The 27335-nt window shown below is 40.6% G+C and overlaps 3 protein-coding genes across 3 annotated transcripts in view; 2 read left to right on the forward strand and 1 right to left on the reverse strand.

Moving 5' to 3' along the window:
* The first annotated feature begins 29 nt into the window (after positions 1–29).
* On the forward strand, positions 30–6352 carry ak3 (adenylate kinase 3). The gene is made up of 5 exons (XM_073478658.1): positions 30–405; positions 1956–2075; positions 2363–2535; positions 4773–4891; positions 5534–6352. Exons 1-5 carry the CDS (start codon positions 258–260, stop codon positions 5643–5645), a joined length of 672 nt encoding a protein of 223 aa, XP_073334759.1. The 5' UTR covers positions 30–257; the 3' UTR covers positions 5646–6352.
* A 1940-nt stretch (positions 6353–8292) lies between these two features.
* Positions 8293–17885, reverse strand: cdc37l1 (cell division cycle 37-like 1). The gene is made up of 7 exons (XM_073478498.1): positions 17581–17885; positions 16359–16658; positions 16176–16269; positions 15308–15423; positions 14892–15014; positions 14546–14710; positions 8293–11591 (listed from the first exon to the last, which is right to left on the reverse strand). Exons 1-7 carry the CDS (start codon positions 17683–17685, stop codon positions 11475–11477), a joined length of 1020 nt encoding a protein of 339 aa, XP_073334599.1. The 5' UTR covers positions 17686–17885; the 3' UTR covers positions 8293–11474.
* Positions 17886–19141: 1256 nt separating this feature from the next.
* The window catches only part of exd3 (exonuclease 3'-5' domain containing 3), a 42026-nt gene continuing 33832 nt past the window's right edge, over positions 19142–27335 (forward strand). Inside the window, exons 1-9 of the mRNA XM_073478689.1 lie at positions 19142–19422; positions 20401–20460; positions 23978–24042; positions 25109–25270; positions 25639–25824; positions 25913–25966; positions 26061–26200; positions 26413–26519; positions 26608–26681. Coding sequence (XP_073334790.1) covers positions 20433–20460; positions 23978–24042; positions 25109–25270; positions 25639–25824; positions 25913–25966; positions 26061–26200; positions 26413–26519; positions 26608–26681 — 816 coding nt within the window. The 5' untranslated portion in view covers positions 19142–19422; positions 20401–20432. The remainder of the gene's footprint in view (positions 19423–20400; positions 20461–23977; positions 24043–25108; positions 25271–25638; positions 25825–25912; positions 25967–26060; positions 26201–26412; positions 26520–26607; positions 26682–27335) is intronic.

Genomic DNA, 27335 nt, shown 5'->3' on the forward strand with positions numbered 1-27335 from the left:
TCTCATCTTCTTCCTCCTCCTCTTCCTTCTCCTCTTCCTTGTGTTTCTGCAGCGCTGAGGGGAATAACTGGAATGAAAGTCAAGGTCCAGTGAGACTGGCCGCACAAGACGCGCCCACTCTTGGCGGCGTTGCGCACTCCTTGGGAAAGAAACCTGCGCCGATACAGTCTTGGCTGCGCATCCACAGAAGGGTTTCATGGGAAGGACACGGCCGGTCTGCTCCTAAAAACTCGGTTTGCACACGTAGTGGCGCAGAGATGGCTCTACATAAGATTTTCCGTGCTGTCATAATGGGACCTCCCGGGTCGGGGAAGGGAACAGTGTCTGCGCGCATTACCAAAACTTTTGGACTGAAGCACATTTCCAGTGGGGATATTTTGCGAGCCAACGTCAACGCCAAAACCGGTAAGACAGCGTCCAAACTCAAGCATATATTCAAGGAAGTAAATCTGCAAAAGTCAGCGTGACTTTAGAAGTGAAGGTTATTTCAGGTCATATCTACTTTATATTGAGAAATGTCACTTTTACATCATGGTGTTCTGCAGGATATTCTCTGTTAGAGACAACCCACGCACTTTATGACTGTACACAAAGTATAAACAGATTATGTTGTACTGTAGACGAGTGTGAGAAATAATCTGGTCTAGTCTGATAAAAGCACCACTCCCATACCAGTTGGGATTGGCTCACAGAATTTGTATCCTCTCCAGGCAAGGTCAAACTGGTGAGCAGGGGAAAAGAGCCTGCTGCTTTGTGTTTATACTAGAAACAGTTGAACTCAATATTACCTGAACTTTGGAGAGAGGCCCACTGCTTCTCAATATCACCTTGGTTGTAGATAAAGAGAGGTGTAAAGATAAGCGGCTGCTTCAGGTGTGGTTTTACAGCTGTATGACAGAGGAACTACTTGTTTGGAGGATGTAAGTCATTGTTTAAGTGGAGTTTGGAGTCTCCTGCAATCAACCTTTATTTATGCACACGTGCTTTTTCCCCTGTGATACTTTCATACTGTACACGTGCAGACATTTTGAGTCACCTCAGTCTGACTAAACCCTTGTATTGTTGGCAGCTGAGCTGCCCCAGTGGAGCAGTTGGCAGTCAGATCAGATCTTCTTATTGACATTCCCAGCTTATATTTCCCCAAACAGACCTTGAATCTAAACCAGTGACCTTCCACATCCTGAAACTGCCTCTCCAACATTCTCCTAAGTCACACTGAGCACCAAAAAGACTTTTCTGTGTGAAATATAAACTTGATTACAATGAATTACACAATCCTCCTAAATTGTCACTTTGCGAAACTGGTGGTCATGCAACAATGCATTTGCCTTCAAAAACCCTTTTTCAACACCAATGCGCATGAGTGTGCACTCTTTATATTCGTCACGTACTAAACACAAAGGAAACATGATCTTATTAGTCTACGTATGCCCAAGAAACATAGAACAACATCATTTCTGTATTAAATCCAAGTTCTTTCTTTTATGTGGCCTTTGGTTTTACACTCCGTTTCACCATTTCCTCTGTTTTCAAAGTGACATAACAGCAGTCGATTAGCACAGTCCGGTCACTTCTGCAAGGCTTGTCAGGAAATTCCTTTCTTCAGCTGGACTCTGACCAATTAAAGAGGAAGCCAGAGGAAAAAAATGGAAAATGGAAGTTATTTTCTATAAGTAGCTTCACATTTAAAAATGTCCTAGACCGAAAGTGTTCACATAATTGTCTGTTTGATTGTAGCCACAGTATAAGGGTTATGATTGTATGTAGATATTCAAACCCACCATGCCGGGACTGCACTGATATCTTAAATGGAAATAAGTGAATGCACAGGAAGAGTGATGGCGGAGGCAGCTGAAAACATACAAGAGTAAATATTTAAACTCAGAAGATTAAAAAAGAGGAGTACGAGCAGCATCTTCTCTATAAGTGTGTCTTTTTTTATGTCTGTGTGTCAGAACTCGGCCTCTTGATGAAGTCCTGTATCGATCAGGGTCAGCTGGTACCCGATGACGTCATGTCTCGTCTCATCCTGAGTGACCTGAGAGCTCTGGACCAGAGCAGCTGGCTGCTCGACGGTGAGTTTGTAGCACCACTCATTTCTGATGGGAAACAATTGTTTGTTATAGATTTAAAGGTGCAGTGTGTGGAATTTAGAGGCGTCTAGCTGTGAGGTTGCCGTTTGCAAACATTATTATGAATAATGTCCACCTATAACTATATTTTGGATGGGATGTTTTTAATTATCAGATGTTTCTTAGATCTCATTTGGTTCTAAATCCTGTTACAGTCATTTATCACAGCCCTCCTTCTTCCCCTGTACCTTTTTCCTTTGCTTCCCTCCGTCCATCTGTCTCTCTTCTAGGCTTTCCTCGTACTGTATCCCAGGCGGATGCTCTGGATAAAGCCTACAGTGTGGACACAGTCATCAACCTCGATGTACCTTTCCAGACCATCAAACAGAGGCTGACCTCTCGCTGGACTCACTTTCCCAGCGGCAGAGTTTACAACGTAGATTTCAACCCGCCTAAAGTCCCTGTAAGTACATCCTCTCTTACCAATCACCCCTTCACCATTTCCGTTTCTGGTTTCCAGATACGGTCAGTACAGAAACTGCACCGACAGCTGGCGTCTTTTCATTTTCAGTTGTTTGCTCACAGTTTCTTTTCTCCTATGAAATAATGATTGTTTATTTGAGATTGGTCTATTATTTAAGGTTTTTCCTAACGTCCGCCTTAAAAGAATGAGGCGCAAAGGCCAATATGATGCAATAAGATGAAAAAGCCACTGGAGATGAAGCCAAACAGAATGATGTGAGGTTACTGGAAGACAGATGAGAGACACTAATAAGATAAGTGACACACTAATGAGGAAAAACATTAGCATCCGGCATAAACAGAGGAAATGGAGATGTGAAAAAAAAAAACAGACTGCAAAACCGTGAAAAACGGGTAGTTGAAACAACAGGGGACCTTTGCTCTCCTCCAGGGTTATTACACAACGAGTAAAAAGGAAACAGTTTCATCTGGATTTTTAAAATCATGATCGCTATTTGAACTCTCTTACTTTCTGTCACATACAGGTGTTTTGTGAAGATTTGTTTCAGGCAAAATCGTTTTATTCAAGCCTCTTTTCATCTGCATCTTTTTTTGTGCATGTTGCATCTGTTTCCATGACGACAGACCGAGCTCTCCAATAGCTGCAGGCAAATGTTTGTTATCCTTTTACATACTGTTTTCAACCTTGCAACATTTACATGAAAGAAGGAAATATCTGAGGAATAGGGGATTATTCAACATCTCCATGAACGTCTTGATTGATCTGTGTATCAGTATCATATACCGTATAACATAGCATGGATACTGAAGATATTACACTGCTAATTTTGTGACACTGACGAGGTTTTGAGCTCCTGTTTCTGTCTAACTGATGGCTGACTCACAGCTAACGTGCCTGTGCTCACATGTGCTCTCAGTGATTGCCTGCACAGTCTGGAGGAGTAACACATTTATAGTTAATCATTGGCTCCTTCGCTGTATTCTCCACAGACCTGTTTGCTAGCATGCCTTAGTCACTATAAATGTTATGCAGACCCCATAACAAAAAAAAACCAACAGGCTGTGTGTCTTGAGTAAGATTTGTAAAAAAAAAAAAAAAAAACACTTCTCAATGCAGTGATGCTACAGAAGATAGAAATCCACTAAGCTATAAACTAAGTGAGACTTTCTCACAACATTCTGACATGTCACAGCCGGAGAAGTACAGGCGTAAATAATAAAATTAAAGATGGCTGAATTGAGTTAGCAGGTTCAAGGTCCCGGTACTGTGCCTGCTGTCTCACTGGTTTATTGAGACACTTCAATAGAACAGAGTCATCGTTAATGTTATTATCCACACCTGCTTTCCTTCTCAAATGTGGCTGTGAAACAGGCCAATGGTTTAGCTTGAAGGAAAAGCTCACTCAAAACTAAAATGTCAGTCATTATCTCTGGCATAATCCAAGTCTGTGGAAGCCCTGAGACCTCAAATTGATTTGAAAAGCCTTTATTTACAACCTGGACACACGGTCCAGCTCATGCACCCACTTCAGATGCGCTTTTAGCTTAGCAGCTGCAATGTAAACAACAGCTTTTCAAATCAATTTTGGATCTTGGAGATTCCCAATTATGCCGATAATGCTTTATAACAATTAACTACTTCACCCAACTTTTCAATTTTGGGTGAACTTTACCTTTAAGATGTGGCTGAAGATATAATGTGGTCATATTTCCTGGAACTGTTTCTGTTTGAGATCAGTATCCTGGGAAAAGTCCTCCTGCTGTGTTGGCTTATGTTCAAAGCCTACATGTATACAGTGAAAACACAGAGACGACGTCTCACACAGGGATGAAATGTAGCTAAAATGTCTCTCAACATAATTTGGCTTTATTACTATCAGTCTTGTCACTCCTCTTGGTCGACTGGTTTGAAAGCAAAGACAACACTGTGTGTTTCTTGAGCCGAGCGGTGTGTTTACATTCCAGTTTCTTTGCTGTATCTGGCTTTGAGCTGGAGAAATGTCACGGCTGTGGACTTATACAATGGCTGGAAGTTACCTTGAGCGTTTATTAAGCAACTCTGTCTCAGCAGGTTTCTCACATTTTCTTCTGATAAGCATTCATTATATTGCAGCTGGCAGTAAACATGACTAAAAAAACTGCCATTACAGCACGTTGTGCAGGTGCAGTTTTTGAGTACTGAAGCCAGCGACAACGTGTGTTTATGTGTTTCCTCAGGGTTTGGATGATGTGACAGGGGAGCCTCTGGTGCAGAGGGACGACGACACACCGGAGACGGTCACACGGAGACTGAAGGCCTACGAAACCCAGACAGAGCCCGTCTTAGAGTACTATAGGTAGGGAATTTTGCATCCCTGCACAGAGAACTTCAAGGGGAAAACAAGTTTACTCCACGTAAGCACCTTAATATATGTAAGAGGCTGCAACCAAATGTTGCTGAACTTTGACCTTGGGCTTTGTTCCCCCCTCACATTCCTCACGGTTGCTTGCATGACTGAAACACTGCTTAAGAGCCACAATCCAAGAGGACAAGCTAATAAGTGCAAACACCCGAAGGAGTTAAATGCACACACAAATATACATTTTTTTAATTTATTTATTTAGTTTTACCAAAATCAATGAAACCCAGACAAGAAACATAAATGTAGTCATTAGACTTGTGAGGCTGTGGACCCAGTTTGAAAGTTCATGCATCATAATTGCTATTTTTGGACTAATTAGGCAGGAAAACATATTACTCTGTTTTCCCTCAAACCACAGGGATGTGCTTAGCTAGTGTCCCACTTATTTTTACCACAGTGTTGGAGAGGCTGTTCATCATATGAAACACAGGAGGAACAAATTTTAGTTTGATTGCTGTTTAACATGTTTTAACTTCTGTACAGAATAATTTTAAAGCAAAACTTGAATTTGTGGTGTAATACTGGAATAACAGTGGCTGTAAAAAAAATGATTTCTGTGTTTCTTTTTCCCTCCAGGAGTAAAGGTGTGCTACAGAGCTTCTCTGGCACGGAAACCAACAAGATCTGGCCGCACGTCGAGGCTTTCCTCCACAGTAAACTCTCCTCCATCAACAGGAAAGTCGCGTAGAAATCCAGAACAGAATGGCACAAGAAGGGTTCAAGTTTACCAGAAGGAACCACTATGTACACAGCCATCGATCAGGTGACACTTTCTGTGAAACAGGAGGAGAGCCATCGGTGTAATAACATGTTCAAAAAAAGGAGGAAGCTCATACAGTTTGTGTCGGGAAGCAATAGTAAGACTACAGATGTTGTGGGGGGGAAACTCTCAGGATGGGTGCGTTAAGTTTGAAAAAAGACTGTCTCCTCATTCCATAATGTGCCTTTAAAAACGTAAGATTTGTCACTGAATGTAGTATCAAATATCAAGATCTTTAACAGTACGATATCAAGTTAGGTTGACAAGAAATGTGAAGATTTATACAAAGATCGGGAGAGTTGTTCTGGCACATCCTCTCTGGTGAGTGCAACCACCCTTAAGAAGTGGAGTTGAGTACTGTATGCATTTTTGACTTGTTTCTTTCGTAACTACAATCATGACTTCTTGTCTTAGTAGAATGGTAATGATATCTTGAGCTAAATAAGAGACTTTTCAGCTTTTTTCATAAGAAACAAGCAATATTTTGAGGGCATAACAGACCCGATATGGCTTTGGAACCGTTTCTTATGCAGTGGGTATTAAAAGACCATATTCACACGGCGGCCATTTTCCTCTGACATAGGTTCAGGATGGGAAGCTCAAATGCTAAGATAATTTTATGGTGCTTTTTCTAGGTATAAATGTATGGAATCTGACAAACTGTCTCATTTCACAACAATCCTGATTAAACTGCAACTGAAAAGATGACTGATATTGAAAATCTGGAGGGACGTCGGGCCATACTTCAAGGTAAAATAACATATTTGATAACCTATTAGCTGACGTTAGCATTCAACCACTTCCAAGCTAACATTACTTGTTTGATTACATCCAGTGTTTTAGTTCCAGGCTTAAATAAATGTGTCTAAGATGTGTGTTGATATTTTAGAGTTCATTCACTGCTTTAGCTCATTGTATTGTGTAACACTGTCAAAAGGTTATGTTAGCTAGGACGTGGTTGGATGCTCGCGTTAGCTGTTGTCTAACGGAAGCTAGCGGTCATCAAATATGTTGTTTTACCTTGAAGTATGGCCTGATGTCCCTCTGGATTTTTACTGTCCATTGTCTTTTCCAGTGCTGATCGATGACAAAGTGGTGAATCATAATAACTTGTCAGATTACCTATGTTTATTTGACTTGCAAAGCCCACATTTGAGCTTTCCACACTGAGCATGATGTCAGAGGAAAATGGCCGCCATGAGAAGATGGTCTATTGCCCTAAAGGGAATTGTGCCATGTTCAACAGATTAAATTCACTTTTGCACTTAAGTGCCTCTTTTTAAAAAAATGTACCAGGTAGCTCTGTGAATGTAGTTTGTAAATACTTTTTATGAATATGGACCACTGAGTGAATAATGTATAAACTGACCACACTTATAATATATAAGTATTTTTGATTTTTAACTAAGCCATCATTGTATAACAGCTTCTTTCAACCACTTCGAGTCTTAATTGTGTTGTCTTTCGAAATACATCACATTGTTTCCATTTTAACCGGGCAGTCCTCGTTTTGAAGTTTATAAATGCAGACCATCTAATGTGACTTGACAACTGAAAACCCTGTTGAGAAATGTATTAACTTGACACACTCGGAGCAGTTTGTCATCTGGCGAGAGGATTTCACAACATTCAAGGTTGAGCTGCAGTTGTGTGTTTCTGCACTCGGTCTAAAGAATGTCTCACCATGTTTAAAAAGCCACAGGAATGCTAACCGGCATTACAGTGTACTGTGGACTGAAGCAGTGAATGTTTCCTGAATTGTACCATTTATAAACACTTGAATATTTAAAACACATCTCCTTTTCATGGACAAATTACAACTGTGTCATGAGTATTTATTTTGAAGCATGATAAACTTCTGATTCTATTAAATGTATTATTTTTAACACTTCACCAAAGTAAAACCACTGGACAGCAGTTTTGATTTCACCGACACCTCAAACAGACGGTTAAGACAGTACTCTGCTGACTCAGCACTGTGCTCCTATGACACTGTCACGATGGAAAGTTTAAAAAATTAAAGTATCAAAACCGATGTGGCAGAAAGAGAGATGTTGTCTGTTTGATTCCACACAAACTTTGCGCCTACATTACCCACAAATCAACTCAACCTCTGAGATTTTGTCCTCCATCTCTAATGGCGGCAGGAGAAGCCAAATCTTACAGTAGCCTTCTGTGAATGACATGTAACTTGAATACTATAATAATAACTATAATAATAATGGAAAATAATTATAGATTTGTGACAGTTCGTTACACTATCTCTCTCAAGCTTACACAACTTTTGTGATAATCTTTAGATAATTAAGGAAGTTAGGACACCATGGACACTGGCCACAGGTTCAGTACAACAGCTGAAGTCATAATTATTTTTGCATAGGTGATTTGTCACTGTGGGAAAAAAAAAGATAGGAACAAACACATTTAAAAGCACAGTTTTAGCTTCATTGCTAACAATACCTCTGTTAATGTTTACACCAGTCCTGTGTGTAAAGTCGACAAAAAACCTGTGATAAAACGAATAGTGAGATGAGACAACGTGCACGGCCGTATCATCAATGGATCACACAGTAGCTTCAAGTCATAAACACTTGTTGTACTTTAATGCATCACATGGCATCTTTAATTCCACAGTCTGCAGTTAAAGTCTTACTGATCATGTCACTGAGCAGATGTTCACACTGATTTTGGCTTGTTAAATAAAGAATGTTATTATCAGGGGGACAGTTAATTGGAAGCCTAATGAATCTGGCACAAACCTCGAACACAAAAAAAGTGACAAAAAAAAGTCAGCAAACAACAGAATACCACCGTGAAACAAAGCAAAAATGTCACACCGTTCAAAACAGGAGCTCAGCTGAAGAAGCCTGCTCGTAAAATAAAAAAGTCTTGGTGACTGGGAAGAAGAATAAAGTCAAGTGCTTGAATCATTCCACCTCGAGACAAATGTAAAGTGCAGGACACATTCAGATGCAGAGTTCCTTTCTGCATACAGATAAACAATAAAAGTCATTGTAGTGAGCTCAGCCCTTTTTTTCCCTCCCCTCCATATCAGTGCTCTTTAGCCTTTTCTCAGGTGGAGGTCACAGAATCGAGAACTGTAACAAATACCGACAACAGTCTGCACAGAGCACTTGTGTGAGGAAACTGGCGGTTGTGACTCTGCTTTAGTGGCTGGGTACAGATGGCAAGCTGGTAAAGAAAATGCAAGCTAGTTTAACACCGGCCCATCACTGAACCTGAAACAATGAATACACAAAAGGCAACGCAGGCCCGGTAAACCTCATGTTGGAAAGAGGAAGTGATTCAAACTCCATGATCACATGAATCCCAAGGGATTAATAACAAACTAAACTGACAAGCGCAGCACCCTCTTTACACCTTACATTACCATGCCTCTTACACTCAGAGAATACCTTTCCAATGAACACTAGGATTGTGTTAAATGTCCTCATAAAACTGGGCTGACTGCCTGTCTAAATCCCACGTTTGCATTGAAAGCAGAGTGCTTTGTCATGCAATAAATAGTGAGTAATTATTGTCACATACTGAAAAGCGAGCACTACTGTCTTAAGCTCATTATTCGGCTTTGTCTTATGTCAAGCTGCTTAAATAAATAAGCAGCTGGCTACTGTTATACTGATTGTTTCTGTCACAGAAGAGGACAATACGAGCCAATGCAGCCACGTGCACAACAACAATTATTGTCATCCTGCGTTGTGTATGTGGAAAGTCATTTGACTTTATTGTGTATATTGAATGAATTTCATGTTTGTCTGCAGACTGGGACGCTAGATAAAATCTGGTAAAAGATGCATGTTAATGTAGATGTAAAGGAGGTAGTCAGATTACTTGCGACCTTTACTTGCTCCCATAAGTTTCTCCAGACAACACTCAGAATACTTAAAAGGGACAGTTCACCCAATAACTCATCTATAACTCTTTCCAGAAATCCAACATGAAACTGCTCACAGCAAGCTCTGTGGATCATCTTGAGTAACCAGGTCATCATTTCTGGAAAGAGACATTGCTGTTGAGTTTTTAAAAATGTATTTCCTCGGTGCTTTGACCACCACATGTCGAGTGCCATTTAGTTTTGTTATACTTGAGAAGTCAGACATCTCTACCTCCGATATCTCCAAAACTCTGTAACTCACACTGAAACAATTGAGATGGATAAACAGCACTACAGGTAAAAGGATAAATATGTGTTTTTGACTTTTGTATGGGCTGTGTCTTTATTAAAACCACTCTTGTCTTGCCTTTCAAGAGATGCACAAATGACATCAAATGTCTTTAAGTGTATATAAGCTCCTATTCTGCATTTGTAAAAGCAGCACTGTAACATAACTAATCAATTGTATTGACATCAGAACTCTCTTGTTATGCTTGTAAAGGAGGCTGTGTTTGATGGCACAACAAGGAATGGCGACCATCAGGTAATGACACTAATGTATGACAAAACCCGAGTAAAAGTGAAGTGTTGGGGAAGAAAAAGCAACTTGAAGATGTCACTTTAGGTTCTGGGAAGAGTATTTTTCACCTTTTTTGACTTTTTACAGACTAAAAAAATATTCGTTATTCATGAAAATAACTGTCAGATTTAATCAAATGTGAAATAATAGTTAGGTGCAGCCCTAAATCCAAGTGAGCACAACTGGTGTGCTCTCTGTATTGGTTACATTCAAACATCACGCCACTAAAACAGACAAACTGCTCTGTCAAGTGCAGCTGAAACTGAATTACTCAACAGTTCACTCCTGCTGATCAACCTACTTCTCTCTTTTTTTTTTTACAGCAGTTACTGTATGCTAGAGATGTGCACGACTAGTTGCTTAAACTGTTGTTGTTTTGCTCGTGTTTTGTCTGTTTGCACGAGTTTGGCCACCATACTTCCCAGCCAAATGTTGTTTCATCAAAAAACAAGCATCTGTTACTAATGTTAACAATGACAGTTTACTGTTGCAACACACACATTATTTTTTGGGACGCTGTTTGACCTTATGTATTAAATTGTGCTCATTTTTGAGTGTGTTCATACTTTTAGACTTCTCGGCTAGTCTAACTTTAAACCTCAGTTGAAGTGCTAGCCGTAGACAAATGATCAGGTGGTTTTAAATTTTGCTTCAAGACACTTTGCCATTATAAATGCCATGCACAGAATGACAGACCTTCAGTTGACAATACTTTCTATATAAATGTTCATCCACGTTCTGTCAGTCATGCTTCTCTTACACCCGACATGATTCATTCTAAGCAGCTATAATTACTCCTCAGATCAGTCCTACGTCAGGCATGGGATATGGTAGCTAACTGACTTTAGCCCAAATACTTTACAGGTTTAGTATTCTTTGTGTTGTCAGGACTTAATTTGTCAGTTTGTTTTGTTTTCACTTTCTCATTTTCAGAAGAACCAGCTTGAAGGTTACAAGAACTCCATCTGTAAAACCAGGCTTAGGGCACAACGCGTGCATTTAGCCGGGAAGAGACACCGCAGGAACCTACTCTGCCAGAAGCCGACCACAGTGGTATATATCGACAAATCTGAGAAACGTTTGTCATCAGCGAAGCATAATTTCCTGCAGGTTCTCCTCTGAAAATTGCAGCGCAACAATTGATCATTTCTCTGGTCATTTCTGCTCCGCTCTGGTGTTGTTAAGCCTGCTCTACTGAGTAAAGGGGGCTTAAAACTCAGGTAGTTCCTAAAAAGAGGAGACGATGGAGGTGGAAGAAAAGCAGGGGCCGGTCCTACAATCCCTAGGAGGTCTCCATCATGCGTATATCGTCTGTTTCTGTGGTGTCATCCTTTGTCCACCTTCCTGTGCTTGTCCACAAACCGGCCTCTATACAGCGCTTCATAGGATACTCTGCCACCTAGTGGAGGGGGAGACAGAGAGGAGGTGTCCAAAGATAGCCAAAAAAAACAGTCAAAGGTGAGGATTGTCATGCACAAACCTAAATAAAAAAATAGGTTTAAACAGAGCGAGGAGAGACTTAAGGGGATTAAGCTACTGTTGCCTAGTTAGAGGATTATAATGGTTATGTAACTGCACTCTGCCTCTTAAACATCCAATGCACTGATCTGAAATCCAAAAGCAAGACTAGGAGAGAAAAGCTTCAGTTTTAACAGGCTCCATCGCATTCCTGGGTAGCCATCTTTCCTCTGTGGGACAAGAGGAGGATGTTTTTTCTTCCCTCTGAGTAGATTTTTGGCAGCAGGTCAGGCTGTGGGGCCAACATGGGGGAGGAGGCCTCATTCTCTCCCAGTCACAAAAGGCTTTCAAACTACAAAGATTACGTTTACTAGAGAGGCCATTTGGCAATTTCCACACTCTTCATCTGAATATAGAAATACTGCCCTCAAATAAAAAAATCTCTTCCATGCCTGTTAATCATTTACAATGTCATGGACAATAAAGGCTTTTAATTGTGTAAGAGGCAGACAACTCAGGGCTCCAGAGAGTTTTCTTGGCAGAGCTGGTAAAGCTCCATTCGTGTGTCTAGGAAACATAATGATGTAAAATAATGATCTCTTGGGTGGGAATTTACCTGAGCTGCCGACACAATGATTAAAGGAAAGGGACAAACATAGACTGATGGCAGAGGTGAGGATGTTATCCATTTTTTGGGACTTAGGACTATTTGGATAAATAATGATACATTTGTTACACTATTATATGTATATCAGCACCAAAAAACACAATTTGATTATAATTACATCAATTGTCTTAATGTTTCAGACACAATCCACTTGTCTGGGTTAACCCTTTAGTTCTATAACAATATGAACTCACTGATTGGTGTATTTACTGTATTTGGTGCATTTAATGGCATATTTACGGAAGCCCTAAAGGGCCATGCATTCATACATTTTATTTCCTCCGTTTTCCCGTGATAACGAATTATTTTCATTTCTTTTTTTCGAGATATTATCTCGAAATAACAACTGCCATTTTTCCGAGATAACTGGATAATTTTCTCGAGATCTCGAGTTATTATCTCGAAATAACAACTGCCGTTTTTCCGAGATAACTGGATAATTTTCTCGAGATCTCGAGATAACGAAACTTTAATTTCCCGAGATAACAAGTTAATTTCATTACTTTTCTCGAGATCTCGAGTTATTATCTCGAAATAACAACTGCCGGTTTTCCGAGATAACTGGATAATTTTCTCGAGATCTCGAGATAATGAAACTTTGTTTTCCTGAGATAACGAGTTAATTTCATTTCAGTTGTTATTTCGAGATAATAACTCGAGATCTCGAGAAAAGTAATGAAATTAACTCGTTATCTCAGGAAAACAAAGTTTCGTTATCTCGAGATCTCGAGAAAATTATCCAGTTATCTCGGAAAAACGGCAGTTGTTATTTCGAGATAATAACTCGAGAAAACTAATGAAAATAACCCGTTATCACGGGAAAACGGTGGAAATAAAATGTATTTTTCTCGAGATCTCGAGTTATTATCTCGAAATAACAACTGCCGTTTTCCCGAGATAACGGGATAATTTTCTCGAGATAACGAAACTTTGTTTTCCCGAGATAATGATATAATTAATTTGAGATCTTGAGAAAACAAAAGGATAGTGTAGTATATTAAATCATTGCAGGAAACATCATTCAGTGTAGCAATGTCAGAGGAGCAGGAGCATATCGATCACCGCGTCACATATCTTTTCAATCAAGGCCTGACACAGGCTGAAATAGCATTATGCCTTGCTATTACAGATAATATACACATTAGTGTGCATAATCTAAAAAGACGGTTAGCAAGACTTCAGCTATATCGGCGGCGCAATCTAAGTGAGCCTGATGTCGTCGTTAACTACATAGCTGACCAGCTACGAGGTCCCGGGCGTCTCCATAATCTAAGGCCCATCATATCACAGTCATTATCTCGAGATCTCAAATTAATTATATCGTTATCTCGGGAAAACGGCAGTTGTTATTTCGAGATAATAACTCGAGATCTCGAGAAAACAAATGAAATTAACTCGTTATCACGGGAAAACGGAGGAAATAAAATGTATGAATGCATGGCCCTTTAGGACTTCTGTACATATTCATTTATTTAACCATTTCTTTATTTTATTTTAGCCGTTTCAATCTTCCATATGTTGTTCAATCCTCCAACAGTTTCTATATTTTTTCAAATAACAAGAAAGGATCAAGTAGAAGTGATTTCAATGGACAACATTATATTAATGCAGTATATTCAGACTTAATATTTGCATGTTCAGCAGGAATAAAGAAAATCTTCCGTTATGTAGCTCATTCATTTAAGGTGAGATTTTGACTTGATTTGCATTTCCTTGGAATTTAATCTAAGTTTGAGACAAAAGGATTTTTACTACAGGGGAAAGAAAAGAGACAATATCTACTATGGTGCTGTAAAACTGTCCACTGCAGTGGAAAATGTGATACCTGCTGCTATGTTATCTAGCTTGGGACATCACATTCCCAGACAGCACATTTGACTGAGACAGGTGATACTAAACAGCTGACAAAAGCCCCCAGATCAGTGGCAAATCAGTGCTTGATCACTATGTGGTTTAATTCATGTTTTCCTAATGCCAGCTGCATTGTTGTTCTGTCACCATTCATGAATAATGACACTGAGCATAAGCAAGCAAATGTGAAAAAGGTCATTTGTATATTTTGTGACAATGATATCACAAAAATAACATCCTAAGTGCTGTGATTTGAAATCCAACATCCAACTGAAGTTTCCTAATATACAATAGCTCAATGGTGCCATCTTACAGCTGTGTGAGGTAACTGCAACAACAGCCTGGAGCAGTGGGAGAAAGAGTGAAGGGAAACTTACTGTGTCCAGGGCTTCTTTGGGGTCAAGTCTGCAGTTTGTGCCAGTGTTTCGTTGTTCAATCTCGTTAACTGTATCACCTCTACACTTGACTGCGTAGTCTTTCACTCTGTGTTTGAAGGCCTCAAGCTCTGTTTGGAAGACTTCTAAGTAGACGTCTTGTCCGTCCTACGCAGCAACAAAGACAATATGAGGAAAGAGCACAACATGGCTGAAAGGGAACATCCGGCTGACACTATCTTTGAAATGGAAAATCCAAGTGTACTATATGAGCATACACTGTAGGAATGAGCTGTTGACTCTCATTCTGTTGTATGCACATATGGTATTAATCAGATGTGTGTCTTACTTTGGCTTTGTGGAAGAACTGTCTGAAGCAGCCTCGAGGATCCTGCTGAGAGTTCGACGCCATCTCCAGGATGAACTGCATGACTACAGCTTGGTGCGCTACCTGCTCCATCAGTGCTTCTTTCTGCAGGACACAAAATATGACAATGATTTTGTGTCCGTGTCTGAATTGATTACAAACCATTAAGTCATTTATAGGCCCTGTGGGGTTACAGTGGACGCTCAAAAGTCTGCTTCAGAAGGACCTTAAACAACCTGCGACAATTCTTAACATTGCATATATAACTGCTGTATGTTTTTATGTTATATTGCATGTTTTGCTATGTGTTTTTATGCTTTGTGGAATAGAAATGGTCTACTTTGTCGTAGATACTAAAAAGATCGAATAAGACCAGCCTTATCCTTTCAGTACATTACCCCTTCTTGCTGCAGTCTCATGCACCACAGAATTAAGTAGTTGGCTGTTTCCTCACAGATGAGCTGAGGCATGTCTGCGAGGAATCGCTGACTGTCGTCCCATCTGTGCAACATACCTGACAATTGGATAAAAAGCACATCAGTTCATGTGTTCAAGACATAAAAAGCACCAAATGGGTGATTTGTGTATGAAACTGTCAAAGAAAACCAAGTTGTTTGCTTTTTATGAGAATGTTACAGTGTTGATTAAGTAGATTTTAGAAATATTTACAGCACACAAAAGAATGAGAGTTTTGCATCACTTGGCAGTGAAAGCTCACCAAGTTTACCTTTTTACCTCACTCATAACTAAAAACACCTTATGAGAAGTTAGTAATTATTGCAGCTGGTTGACTGGCAGTGTCTTATTTCTCATGGCAACATTTAAAATAATCCGGCCAGTATTTTCCATGCATGTTCAGAGTGTTTCCCAATGCGCCCCTATATTTTAAGACTGAGTAAGGCAATTCATCGTAATCAATCCATAGTTTTTGTTAAAGTGAAAAGAACTGTAACATGGACTCCTCTGCACAACTCAAATGCAGTACAAACTGCCTTGCTGGCCATTTTTTCTCTGCAATAATTTAAGATGTATTTACATTCAAAGTACTGATAATTTGGATAAAACACCGACTGCAATTAAAACTTAACATAATCCTTCACAAATGCACATGAAAATTAAATAACAGAATTATTTCTGGTGAAACCGGAGGAGAAATCCTGCCTAAACCTGAAGTTAAATAATGACACTTCATCAAAAACAAGCTACACACAGCTGTTTTTATTATCAATCTGAGTGACAACTCTTATTGTTTAGCATCTGACTTACCAAAATGCCTGAGCTCTTGCTCGTACTTTTGGAGAAACGTCTTGCACTTGTCCTGATCCATTTCTGCTTGTTTATTTTGGACATTGATGATACTCTGGAGGAGAGAGAAGACATTAACAAGGTGTTGATGGCGTAACTACATGGTCAGTGGACAGCAGGTACACACAAACAATAATCGTATACCTTATCAAAAACGTCCCAACTCCCGACTGCTCCGAGCACAGGACTGCGGCTCGGCTCCTGACCTCCCAGCATGCTCTCCTTGCGGCGCCACTCCTCCTCCGTGTGTGAGAGTTCTGTGGGGCAGGCCCGAGTCCGAGCACGCTCCTGCTCCAGGGACTCTGAGCTGTGGACGCCTAGAGAACACAGCTGGTCCTGGGCTTCAGCCAGTCTCCAGCTGGAGACGATGGAGGCCTTCACACAGCGCTGCTGGCTCTGGCACAGTGACTCCATGGCGCAATCACAAGGGTGCGATGATGGTGACTGGATCAGTGGAAGAAAAGAGAAAAGAAATATACTGTACAGTTAACAGCAAATTCTCTTATATAACGTACACATTGATCCAATTTGTTTAAACACAATCTGTCAGTGTCAAGTTTAGATCGCTGATGCAAAAGTGGCCTACAGGGAGGAGAGAGGATTGGCTCTGCTACAGGAAGGAACAGCTGACACCTACAGACTGCCTCTGAATCACAAACTAAATGTAGGCCATTGGCTTTTGAGCTCTCATGACCACAACCGTGCTGTATTTGGTACAGGGTGGGGCGAGAGGGCTAAAAATAAGTAAATGCTTGTTTCCATCATGTCCATGGCTACCCAGACAGCAAAATGCCTTTTCTAGGCAGACATCGCACACAGCTGCCAGTGTCTGACAATATGGAGGAGGACCTGGGGGGAAAGGAAAGTGAGCTGCTGCTTCATGTCTTGTTGTGGCCTCTGATCTCACCACTCCTCCTCCTCCTCTGGATGGTCTCCCTCTGACGCAGATTTTAGCAGTGAGGCAGGACGATGAAACTGCGAGTGATCTGTTCACCATATGACCACACGTTTATGTAGAATATAACTAGCTTTATTACGCAACTCTGGGTTCGCATCAGGTCAGCCTTCAATCTAGCATGCATGCAGCCTGGGAGTTGGTGTTGTGCCAGCATGAAAGTTGTTCATGCTAACTTTTAAGATAATGACACGACAGCGAAGGTAGAAGTGTGAAATGTAATACTATTGGAAAACAAATAACTATTAGCCTGTTCGTTGCTGACTGTGAAGGAACTCGGTATGAACTCCAACGAGTCCCAAACTGGTTTAAGTTAGCTTAGTTAGTTAGCATGCTTCCCATACCAACCCGTTATCTGTGCTGCCAAGTAACCTTCCGCTAACATCCCAACCACTAGCATGAGTGCATTACCTGCTGGTGAGGATAAATAGGACTGGAGCCCCTGGCTGTTGAAGATGGGTCACTGTTAGACTCCTCATCAGGGTAAATTGAAGCTCCGATGCCCAGCCACTCCATAACTGCTAAGCAACTAACGTTAGCTGGCTAGCTCTGCTAGCTAGTGCTAGCCGTGCTGGAAGAATCAGTAACAGTGTTGCTCTCTGTGATAAACTGTCTGTCAGAGTTATGTTTGATCTAAATAGCAGTCTGAGAAGTCAGCAGAGCTGAAGGAGGAATATGATGCACCACGACGGGGAGCTCAGCTCCTGTAAATAACAGCGTTGTGATGTCTACAGTAACTACAGTCACTGGCTGTGAGGAGCAGTCTGGACCGCGGCTGCGTCGTTTTAAGAGGTGACACGCAGAGCACGTGGTAAACAACACTGACCACGTGACACCTTCTCAAGCGTTTCTCCAGAGTTCTGTTCAGTTCGTGCAGGGTTCTGTAAAGAGCCCAAAGTCATGCTTGAGGAAAAGTAAAGATGTTGTGTTAAAATATGACTTCAATAAAAGTGAAAGTCTTAAAGTATCTGACAGTAAATGTAGCCTACTGAAGTATCAAGAGTAATTTTCTGGCAATAAATGATCTATCAGATACTGTAAGTATCAAAAGAAGAAGTAAAAGTAAATTATACATATATTTACATGTGTGTATATATCTAAATGGGTTAACTGATTATTGGATTCGACATTCAGCATTTCTCTGATGTCAGAATTAGTGTGTTTTTATTTTTATTGCTGATAAAATAGATGCATTTAAAAATGTGCTCCTGTAGCAGACTGAAATCTGCAATGTTACTAGTAACTACAATTATCAAATAAATGCAGTGGAGTAAAAAGTACAACATTTGCCTCCAAAATGTAGTGGAGTGGAAATATAAAGTACCAGAAAATGGAAATACTCATGTAAAGTACAAGTACCTCAAAATTGTTCTGAAATACAGTACTTGAATAAATGCGCTTACTTACGGTCCATTACTGGCTGTAAGGAATGGACACAGGGTAGTTAAGTCGAATATAGAAATAAAAAAAAGATAAAATGTTGGATTATTAGCTTATTTGGGCATGTCATTATTCAAATACAATACTGCAAATATATAATGTACCACAATTATTAAACAAGTGATACCTACAAGAGAATTCATTACTCTCACTATTTGATAGACCTCTGTCTTTAACGTGCCAAAGAGTTATTATACCAGCATGGAAAATAAAGTGTATACTGTGGTGTACAGTGTTTTTAAAAAGTGTTTTCATGGTTTGTGGTTTTGAACCTACATGTAAGTATTTTTGTTTATGTTTTTGTTTATTTAAGATGTTTCTTAAACTGTATTTTTCACTTTTATTTTTGTTTGTGTGAATAAACAACAACTAATCCAACAGAAATGTGTTGAAAAATGTTAAAACGTGTTGTGTGCTATGCGTTCTTTGACCAGAAGGTGGCAACAGTGCGCTTTGGACTTTGTATGACAGCCTCCACGGAAGTAGACCGCGAATGGACGAGGGTATTTATTTGCCCTACTTCTAGCATTGAAGGCAGCTTTACTTATAGCGTGTACATCACTCTGGATAAACGCCATCAATCAAACATCGGAGATTGTGGAAAATTCTGTTTCCTGTTAGAGAAATTACATAATTCAGGGTTTTAAATCTGTACGTTCTTGCGTTTTTAACCTCATACAGTGTGAGCGCAAAAGCTGCCTGACAGGTGTTACGCAGGGCAAAACTTCGCTCTTATCTGTCCACTATTACACTCAATTGCAACTAGCTAGGTAGACTACCTGACGATAGCTAACTGGAAGCAAATAGCACATGGTGAGTCCATTCACATCGATACCGTAACGTTACATTATTTTAATTATATATACCTTGTTCGTCAACACACTAAGAAGTAAGCTGACTGTGTATTGGGGCCCAACATGAGAACCTAGCACTGAGTTTTAAGCTAGCCGAAGTGAGTCACGAGCTTACCAGTATAACGGTACTGGCAAAACTACAAACATTGTTGTGTCTTTAAGTTGGCCCTTACAACACAAACACTCGAGCAAGTATAATATAAACACACGGACGGGTGTCATCAGAGTGTGTGCTTGATTTTCCTGTGCAGGACAAGCTAATGTTTGCTAACAGAAAGTGTGAGATGAAGCAACGAGGAAGTAGGAAGCGTCGTGCCACCACTAGGTGGCGGTAAAAGATAATAAAAACACCTGACTGCAGGTGCCACAGGGCTCTTCTCTTCCGTCTCCATTCCCCGAAAGAGTGCTGCTGTTTCGTGGACGGTGCTGAACGCTAAAGCCCGCCTCTAGAGCCTGCAGACATTCAGACAGGGAGAAACAACCAGACTTCATGCCTAAAAAAACATCCTCAGGCTGAAATCAAGTCTCATAGCCAGCTGGCACCTTGCCCTTTCTCAGGCTGCTGTTCCCACAGGTTTATGTGTGTGTGTGTGTGTGGGCAGGAATGATAATATCAGCAAAACATGTTCATAATCATGTTACATTTTTCTTTTGGTTTGATATTCACTTCCGTTTTTGTTTTTGTTTTTTTGCTTCTTTTGATGCTTATTGACATCATAGTTCAAGATGCTGCAAACTTTCAGCCTAAAATAATTGATTATAATTGGTTTCTCTGGCATTTAGCTCAGTGTAGTTGCTTCATCATATAACTATGTGCCATAATGACATATATTGCAAATGAGTACTGTAAAATTCTGTGACAGTAATATATTTGAGCAATTGTGGTGGAGACGTCTTATTTATAGCAACGTGTTGTTCTGTGTGCCTTCCCCAACAGAGTGCCAGCAGCACACCATCCTGTGGACAGAAATGAGCCATACTACTCCGGAGGCAGTGGGTGCGTATCACAGTTTTACAACACAGAGCTCTCTTTCAATATTTAATATAGAAACAACAAACATTGGGGTTAATTGTGGTGTGATGATGATGGGTATGCACACTCCAAAGGTACGAGGCACAGCTGAGAAATATCTGTAGTTGAAATATACACTACGTCTGATGTCATTTCATGTCACGTAACATAGCTTTTAAAAAGTGGTTATAAGGCGTGTATAGATACATACATATATGTATACATTTTAAATCCCAGCCAACAGTTTCAGCACTTGTTCAGCTTAAACATTTTATTGAAAGGATGAGTTCATCCTAAAATGAAAAGTTATTATGTACTCATCCTCATGCTGACGGAGAGTCAAGTAAAGTTTCATAGTCCACAAAACATTACTGGAGCTTCGCATCAAAACAGCATAGCAGCAGTTTCGTAAACAACTGAAGTAGATGGGGACTCTAGAAATGTTTTGTGGAGCATAAAACTTCTCCCGACTTTCAGTCAGACATTACGTAATGACAGAATTTTCATTTTTGGGTGACCTTCTCCTTTAAGGAATTACCTATTATTGTGTAGATAAGTGTGTTGCCACAGCACACTGACTAACTTTGAGTCATCTCTGATTTTATGCTTTGTTTACACATGCTTCTTGGCAACATTAGTTGGCTGAAGACAAAGAGCTTATAGAGTCTACAGTGATATCAGCATCATTTTTTTCCCTCATTGTAGAGCCTGAACGTATGTGTCAGACTCCATTTGGATAGAGATCAAGTTGTAGTGGGTCAATTCTTGAGAGGTGATTTAACATGCAAACGCTGCTTTAAAAGGCATCTAATTCTGCAAGTGCTTGCACTCTCCTCGTTTTCAAGATTCTCTAATGGCACCTGTTGAAAAGTTTTTCCAGCACCTACAACAAAATACAAAAGGAGAGAAGTGCTTGTCGAAGAATGTCGTGGCGTCCTTCCAGCGGAGTTGAGCCACTCGCAGAACCTCTGCCAAGTCACACTGAAGCTGTTCTGGTGGCTGTAGTGACACCAAATGCCCCATTTAGACACTTGATCTTTGTGTTTCCTTTATTTTGGCAGCTGCCTGGCAACAGGCAGTTAGACCTGCCTGTGGATTGTAATCTCTGTCTAATTTCACTTAAATTTAAGTACGACTTTTATTCTTCTGTAAGAGTGGGGAGGTTAAATAGTGTCTGATTACTTTAAAATCAACTAAGTGTAAAATGCAGTATTTTCTCATCATTTAAGTTATCTGGTGCCAAAAAATACAGATCCCAGAGGTGAATGAGTGCATGTTCTGTATGTGTGTCCATGTGTATTTGTATGTGGTGATGGAGGTTATTATGTTGTAGTGAATGTGGAGCCTCCAGCTCTGTCATTCACCCACAAGCCAGGACTATAAAGAGGCGACATGCTCCACATTCCTCTCCTCTCCTCTCTCCTTCTCTGTCCTCTCCTCTCCTCACACAAACAGTGAGACTGAAGTGAAGTGGGCTTGTGCTATTTGTGTTTGTGTGAGTCTCTGTGCACGTACGCATGTCCGTCAGTGGGATGAATGGGCTGGAGTGGGGTGTGTAACAGCAGAGAACCATGGAGAACAGCAAAGGAAACTCTGTAGCTATTCAAATGCTTGAAATTCAAGGACCTTTCAACGGACCAGAGCAGTATTCTTAGACTTCTTAGCCCATTTACTCTTAGCCCATTTACTACATATCCAGTGTGCTTTGCTGTTTTTCATAGCATGCTGTAATGTTGCTGTCAACGCTGTGGCATCATGGTGAGACAATGAAGTGTAGGTTGATTTGAAAAGCTGTTTTACCATATGAGAATTAAGCATCTTTCACAAAACATAAAAGCAGACATTGTAGTCATTTAGTTGGATTGTCTGGAGAGGGAATTGCATTTACAAAAATCAGAAACTATTTTATACTTTGGAAAGTGATTGGCAATAATGTAGAGCATGCATGATTTAACTCAGTGAGCCAGAACATGCAAAAATGCTGGCTTAGCGCGACTAGCATTATCTAAAATAAAAACACAGAACCAAGTCACAGACTCAGGCACCAAAAGATAATGTTTAAGAGGGAAGATAAAAGAGACTAAAAGTATCAGGCCATGAGAGATGCAGTAAAGAAAGAGGCCAACACGTAGAGAGGGAGAGGCCTTTTGGTCTGCTTTCCCAGGCTATGCATCAGGAAGGTTGTATTTTTTACACCATGACCACCGCATAGCCCTTTCCTGGGGAAATCCGAGACAAAATCGAGAGAGGCTGCTGCAGGGGAGGGAGAGGGGAACAGGAAAACTAGCCCTGGGAAGGAGGGAGGGAAGGAGGGAGGGAGGGGGGCAGGTACGGTGTAGCCCACACAGCATGAGCGACAGAGAGGGAAGCTTTCGGGAAGGCTCAGTGGAACACACGCACAGGCAGATAGACACAAAACGTGACACACACATGCATGCTTACATCTCCTCTTGTTTCTAGGCCCTTTTATCAACCCCGGCCTTCCAAAAAAAAGGGCCCTGAGAGTCGTCTCTAGAGTATTTTGGCTGCAGATTCAGCTGGAATGCAGAGCTAATGCCGGGTTCCTCTACTGTCCAACCAGCCTCAGCTGTTAATCCGATGTTATGGCTGCTCGGCCATGCCTGTTAAAGAAATAATATTTGACGTTATGGCTGCTCAGCTATGCCTGTTTTAACGAACAATATTTCCAGCAGATCACATTACTTATAAGCTAAGATTTAGGTTGGACACAAAACATGGTATTTCAAGACCGTTTGGCAACAAATTTGACCTTTTATTATCATGACTAATACTGAGGAGCAAGGGCAAATCAGCATTGCGGTTTTCAGAATTGTTTTTATGACCTGCACCAAAGTTATGGACGACATTAGTCTAAGCGGACAGTTGAGCTAACTGGAAATAATAGATGTCTTGTCATTGGATAACCTAATGCGCCAGGAGGTTACACTGAACCATCTGGGAAATAGTTCTTGGGAAATGTTTTGAAAAGGGCAGGTATTTTCAAAAAATACTTAGCAGGTTATTGGACAACCCATCTGTCTATCACAGGCACACTTCAACCAATCAGATTGATAGTAGGAGAGCCAGTTGGTAAATCAAAGACAAACACCTTTTCTTTGCTCTTCTTTCAATGAAATAAACTTTCCAGTTCTGATATAACTGATGCTACAGCAGCATCTATGATAACCTTTTGAGGATCCGCCATTTTTCTTTTCAAACGACAGTCGCTTCTCTCACTGGTTGTTACATCTGAACCACACCTGTAGTTGACCGTGGTTCCTCATAGGGCGATGATTGGTCCAAACCAATGTGGGTAAAACACAAGCACATAGCTTGGAAGCTGAGCAAGATATGAGCTGCCTCAAATGTTAAAACATTTTTAAAAAACTGCTAAAAGGGCCAATAGGTGTGATTCCTTGACAGGTTGATAGAGGTCAAAGGTCAGAGTGAAACCCCACCTCATCTAAATGTGTGTGTGTGTGTGTGTGTGTGATCCCCCCAGGTCTTGACCCTGCCGTGCTGAGAGACGATCTCTTCGAACACTGGAACCGGAAAGATCTTCAGATGGTGAGAGTCACTTTCACAGCGTGTGTCAATTCCATACATGCAATATTGAGTGTGTGTGTGTGTGTGTGTGTGTGTGTGTGTGTGTGTTTACAAAGGTAGAGAGATGGAATCTTTGTGTGTCTGCGAGAAGCACAGGAAGGAACACGAGAGAGAGAGAGCTTGGATACCGGCATGTTTAAATGAAGCTCACCAGTGTGTGTTTGTGTGTGTGTGTGTGTGTGTGTGTGTGTGTGTGTGTGTGTGTGTGTGTGTGTGTGTGTGTGTGCGCGCGCGCGTGTGTGCGTGCGTGCGTGTGCGCGCTCGTGTGTGTGTGTTAATGAGGAAACCAGAGTGTCTGTCAGTAGGAAGGAAGGAATTTGCGTTGCACTGAATGAACTTGAGATCTGTGTGAGGAGGATATTGAGTGGATGACATCTGTTTTACAAATTAAGACGCGGGGCGAAGCATTTTCTCACACAGATATTATTTTCTTGTGTAGGAAGTTTCTAATGCCAGAGTTTACCGTCTTTATCTGAAACCTAAAATGGGTCACAGATCTGTGTGTCTGCTGGGCCCCTGGGAGGGAAGTTAGCTTGTCTTCACTGGATGTTTTGTTTCTGCTTTTCTTGAAATTCACCAATCAGTTCCCACATTTTACCAGCAATTTTGAGTCATTTACTAGAAAACGTATAATATTTATTGTAGGGCCGAGTCAAATATCTTTATTGTATCGTTATCATGATATGAGACTATGTATTGTCTTAGATTTTGGATATTGTTATATATCACGATATGGCATGAGTGTTGTCGGTTCCTGGTTCTAAAGGCTGCATTACAATAAAATGATTCAATCCTCAGAACTTATCAGACTGCTCTACTTATACTTATCTTTACCCACTTATTCATTATATCCACATTACCAATGATTCATATTTTGTTAAAGTGCCAATAGTCATCCCTACAATGAATAAAAATGAGATTAAATAGATGAAAAGATAAGCTGTAATGTTTTATACGTCTAGCTTTCTCTCTCCACAACTTTAGTTTGAATTCACAGCACTGCCTCCCCTGTTCTCTGCCCTCACAGCTAAGCTTGGCAGCCCTCCAGGGATTTTCAAAGGTGACTGAGCCTCTCGAGGCCTTGCTAACAATCCTGGAGAGCTGTCCGGGCAAACAGAAGGGTCGGAGCCACACCCTCGGCCATCATATCCTCATGGAATTCCAGGCATGGCTGAAGGAACATCCGCAGGTAGACGAGATTCACCAAACAAACGTTTTTAAACTTGAGAAATGCAGAGTTACAGCTCCATTAGTCGCAGACACTCTAGACGTTTTAGAAAAACTTACTAGGTCTTAAAAATGTCTTTTTCAAGCACAATATTTAAATCATTTATGGAGTCAAGTGAACAAGGTAAAAGCCAGTTTCATGAGGTTCCTTACATCTAAAAAGAGAATACTTAAGTACATCGATCATCAGCACATATGTTACCACCAGCCCCATTTGAGATTAGTTGCAATAGTTCAAACAATTATTGCTTGTGTTAAGGCTCTTCTTTTGTTTTTCATGTTTTTATTCTTTTTTTCTTTGGTTTCCTTACACTTGTCCCCTTCCACCAGGTGACCCTGAGCTCACTCCCAGAGCAGCAGGTATTGGCACTCCAACACCGGGCCCTGAGCTTACTAACAGATATCCAGCCCAGCTTTGCAGACGTTCTCATAAACATCTACCACCTCAATACCCTCGATCTGGCCACACTCCGACTGCACATAGTGAGGTTACAGGCTCTTACCTGCTACAAAGAGGTGAGTGCCTCTTTTGGTGTTTGACCAGAAATCAAACTAATGCTGAAACAAAAGTTTTTCTATTTTGTTTACTTTGTGGTTTTCATAGGCAGCAGTGCTCAGCATGAAGCTGAAGTTACAGAAGGAGCTGAATATGGAGGAGGTGAGTGAGACAAAACATCTTCAGCAGACATGTTTATTCATAAGCATACTTAAGATGTGTTTGATCTGAAACGTTTTCAAATCCTCCTCTGCAGGTGTGTGTACCACTAATCTTGCAGAATAAGTTGCCATTGGCAGAGTCTTTCGTCACAGGCCACAGTCATCTAGAAAAACAACTGGTGACACTGCTGGACTCATGGTGCCACCCCAACTTCAGTGTGGAGGAGATACGCACGTAAGGAGTGTCTGTGTTCATTCCTTTAAGGGTCATTGTAACTGACACTAATAACTGTATAATACCATGATGATGAGAAACCATATTTTTTCATAAAGTTATCCTATCATGAACATTTCATACTGCCAAAACCCTAATTGGAACCTATGTGTGTAAGCATCATTGTGCTGCTGTATGAACTCATAAGGTTGTGTCTTTATGCGTTTCCACAGGCGGTTCCCTCGCCTCTCTTTGTCCAAACAGTGCATGGACCAGATCCAGCCCAAAATGCTCACCAAACAAGTCTTCCGCCTCATGGAGAAATTCAACATAGACCAAGGTGTGTGACTGGACACGTGTGTAGCTGTTCATGTGTGTGTGTACACCTCAGGCAGAAGTAATTTTGACCTCTTGTTTTTTTTAAACAGGGCTGTGTCCCAATGCCCTGCACAAGAGAAGACTGGACTCTCTGCGTTACCTCATGTACGCGAGGTTTCTGGAAGTAAGTGATGCCGCGGACTTTCTGTTTTATTATATTTATTTATTATTAACACAACAGCAAAATATAACAGTTAATTAAGCAGGCTAATCATCAACAACTTGACTTTGATTAAGCTAGTTTGAGTTAATGGCAAATCTGGTGGTCAATACTTTTGAGATGGACAGAAGATGTCTGTTCTTGTTCGGTGTCCACCATACACACATTTCAGGCTTTCTTTATCATGTGTTGATTGTTGATTGCTGAATTTTGTGTAAAATATTAGTGCTGAAGACCACCATTAATGTGGTTTCATTAAATAATGAAATATATGGGAAGCAGTAGTATGTAAACCACTTGTGTTTCAGGGCTTAATTGTACCTTAGAAATATTTTGCTGAATGCTTTTTTTGCTGATATCTCATATTCCTGTTTAGTTACACATATGTCAACTTTAATCACTGCCAGAAATGTTGCCAGTAAAAGCTGGCTACAGATCTCAGTGGAATCTCGGTCGGTTTTAGGGTGAAGGATAGATTCAGTTTCTGTGGGAGGCATTTGAGGTTCTCTAAAGCACTGGTTCTTGAACTTTTTCACATCAAGGAGCCCTAAACTGACACAAATTAGACCACAGACCCCCATTTGATCAGATATTTGCTTTTAGATGTTTGATTACAGA

The sequence above is a fragment of the Pagrus major genome, chromosome 12 (assembly GCF_040436345.1).
Source record: "Pagrus major chromosome 12, Pma_NU_1.0".
In the NCBI taxonomy this organism is placed as follows: domain Eukaryota; kingdom Metazoa; phylum Chordata; class Actinopteri; order Spariformes; family Sparidae; genus Pagrus; species Pagrus major.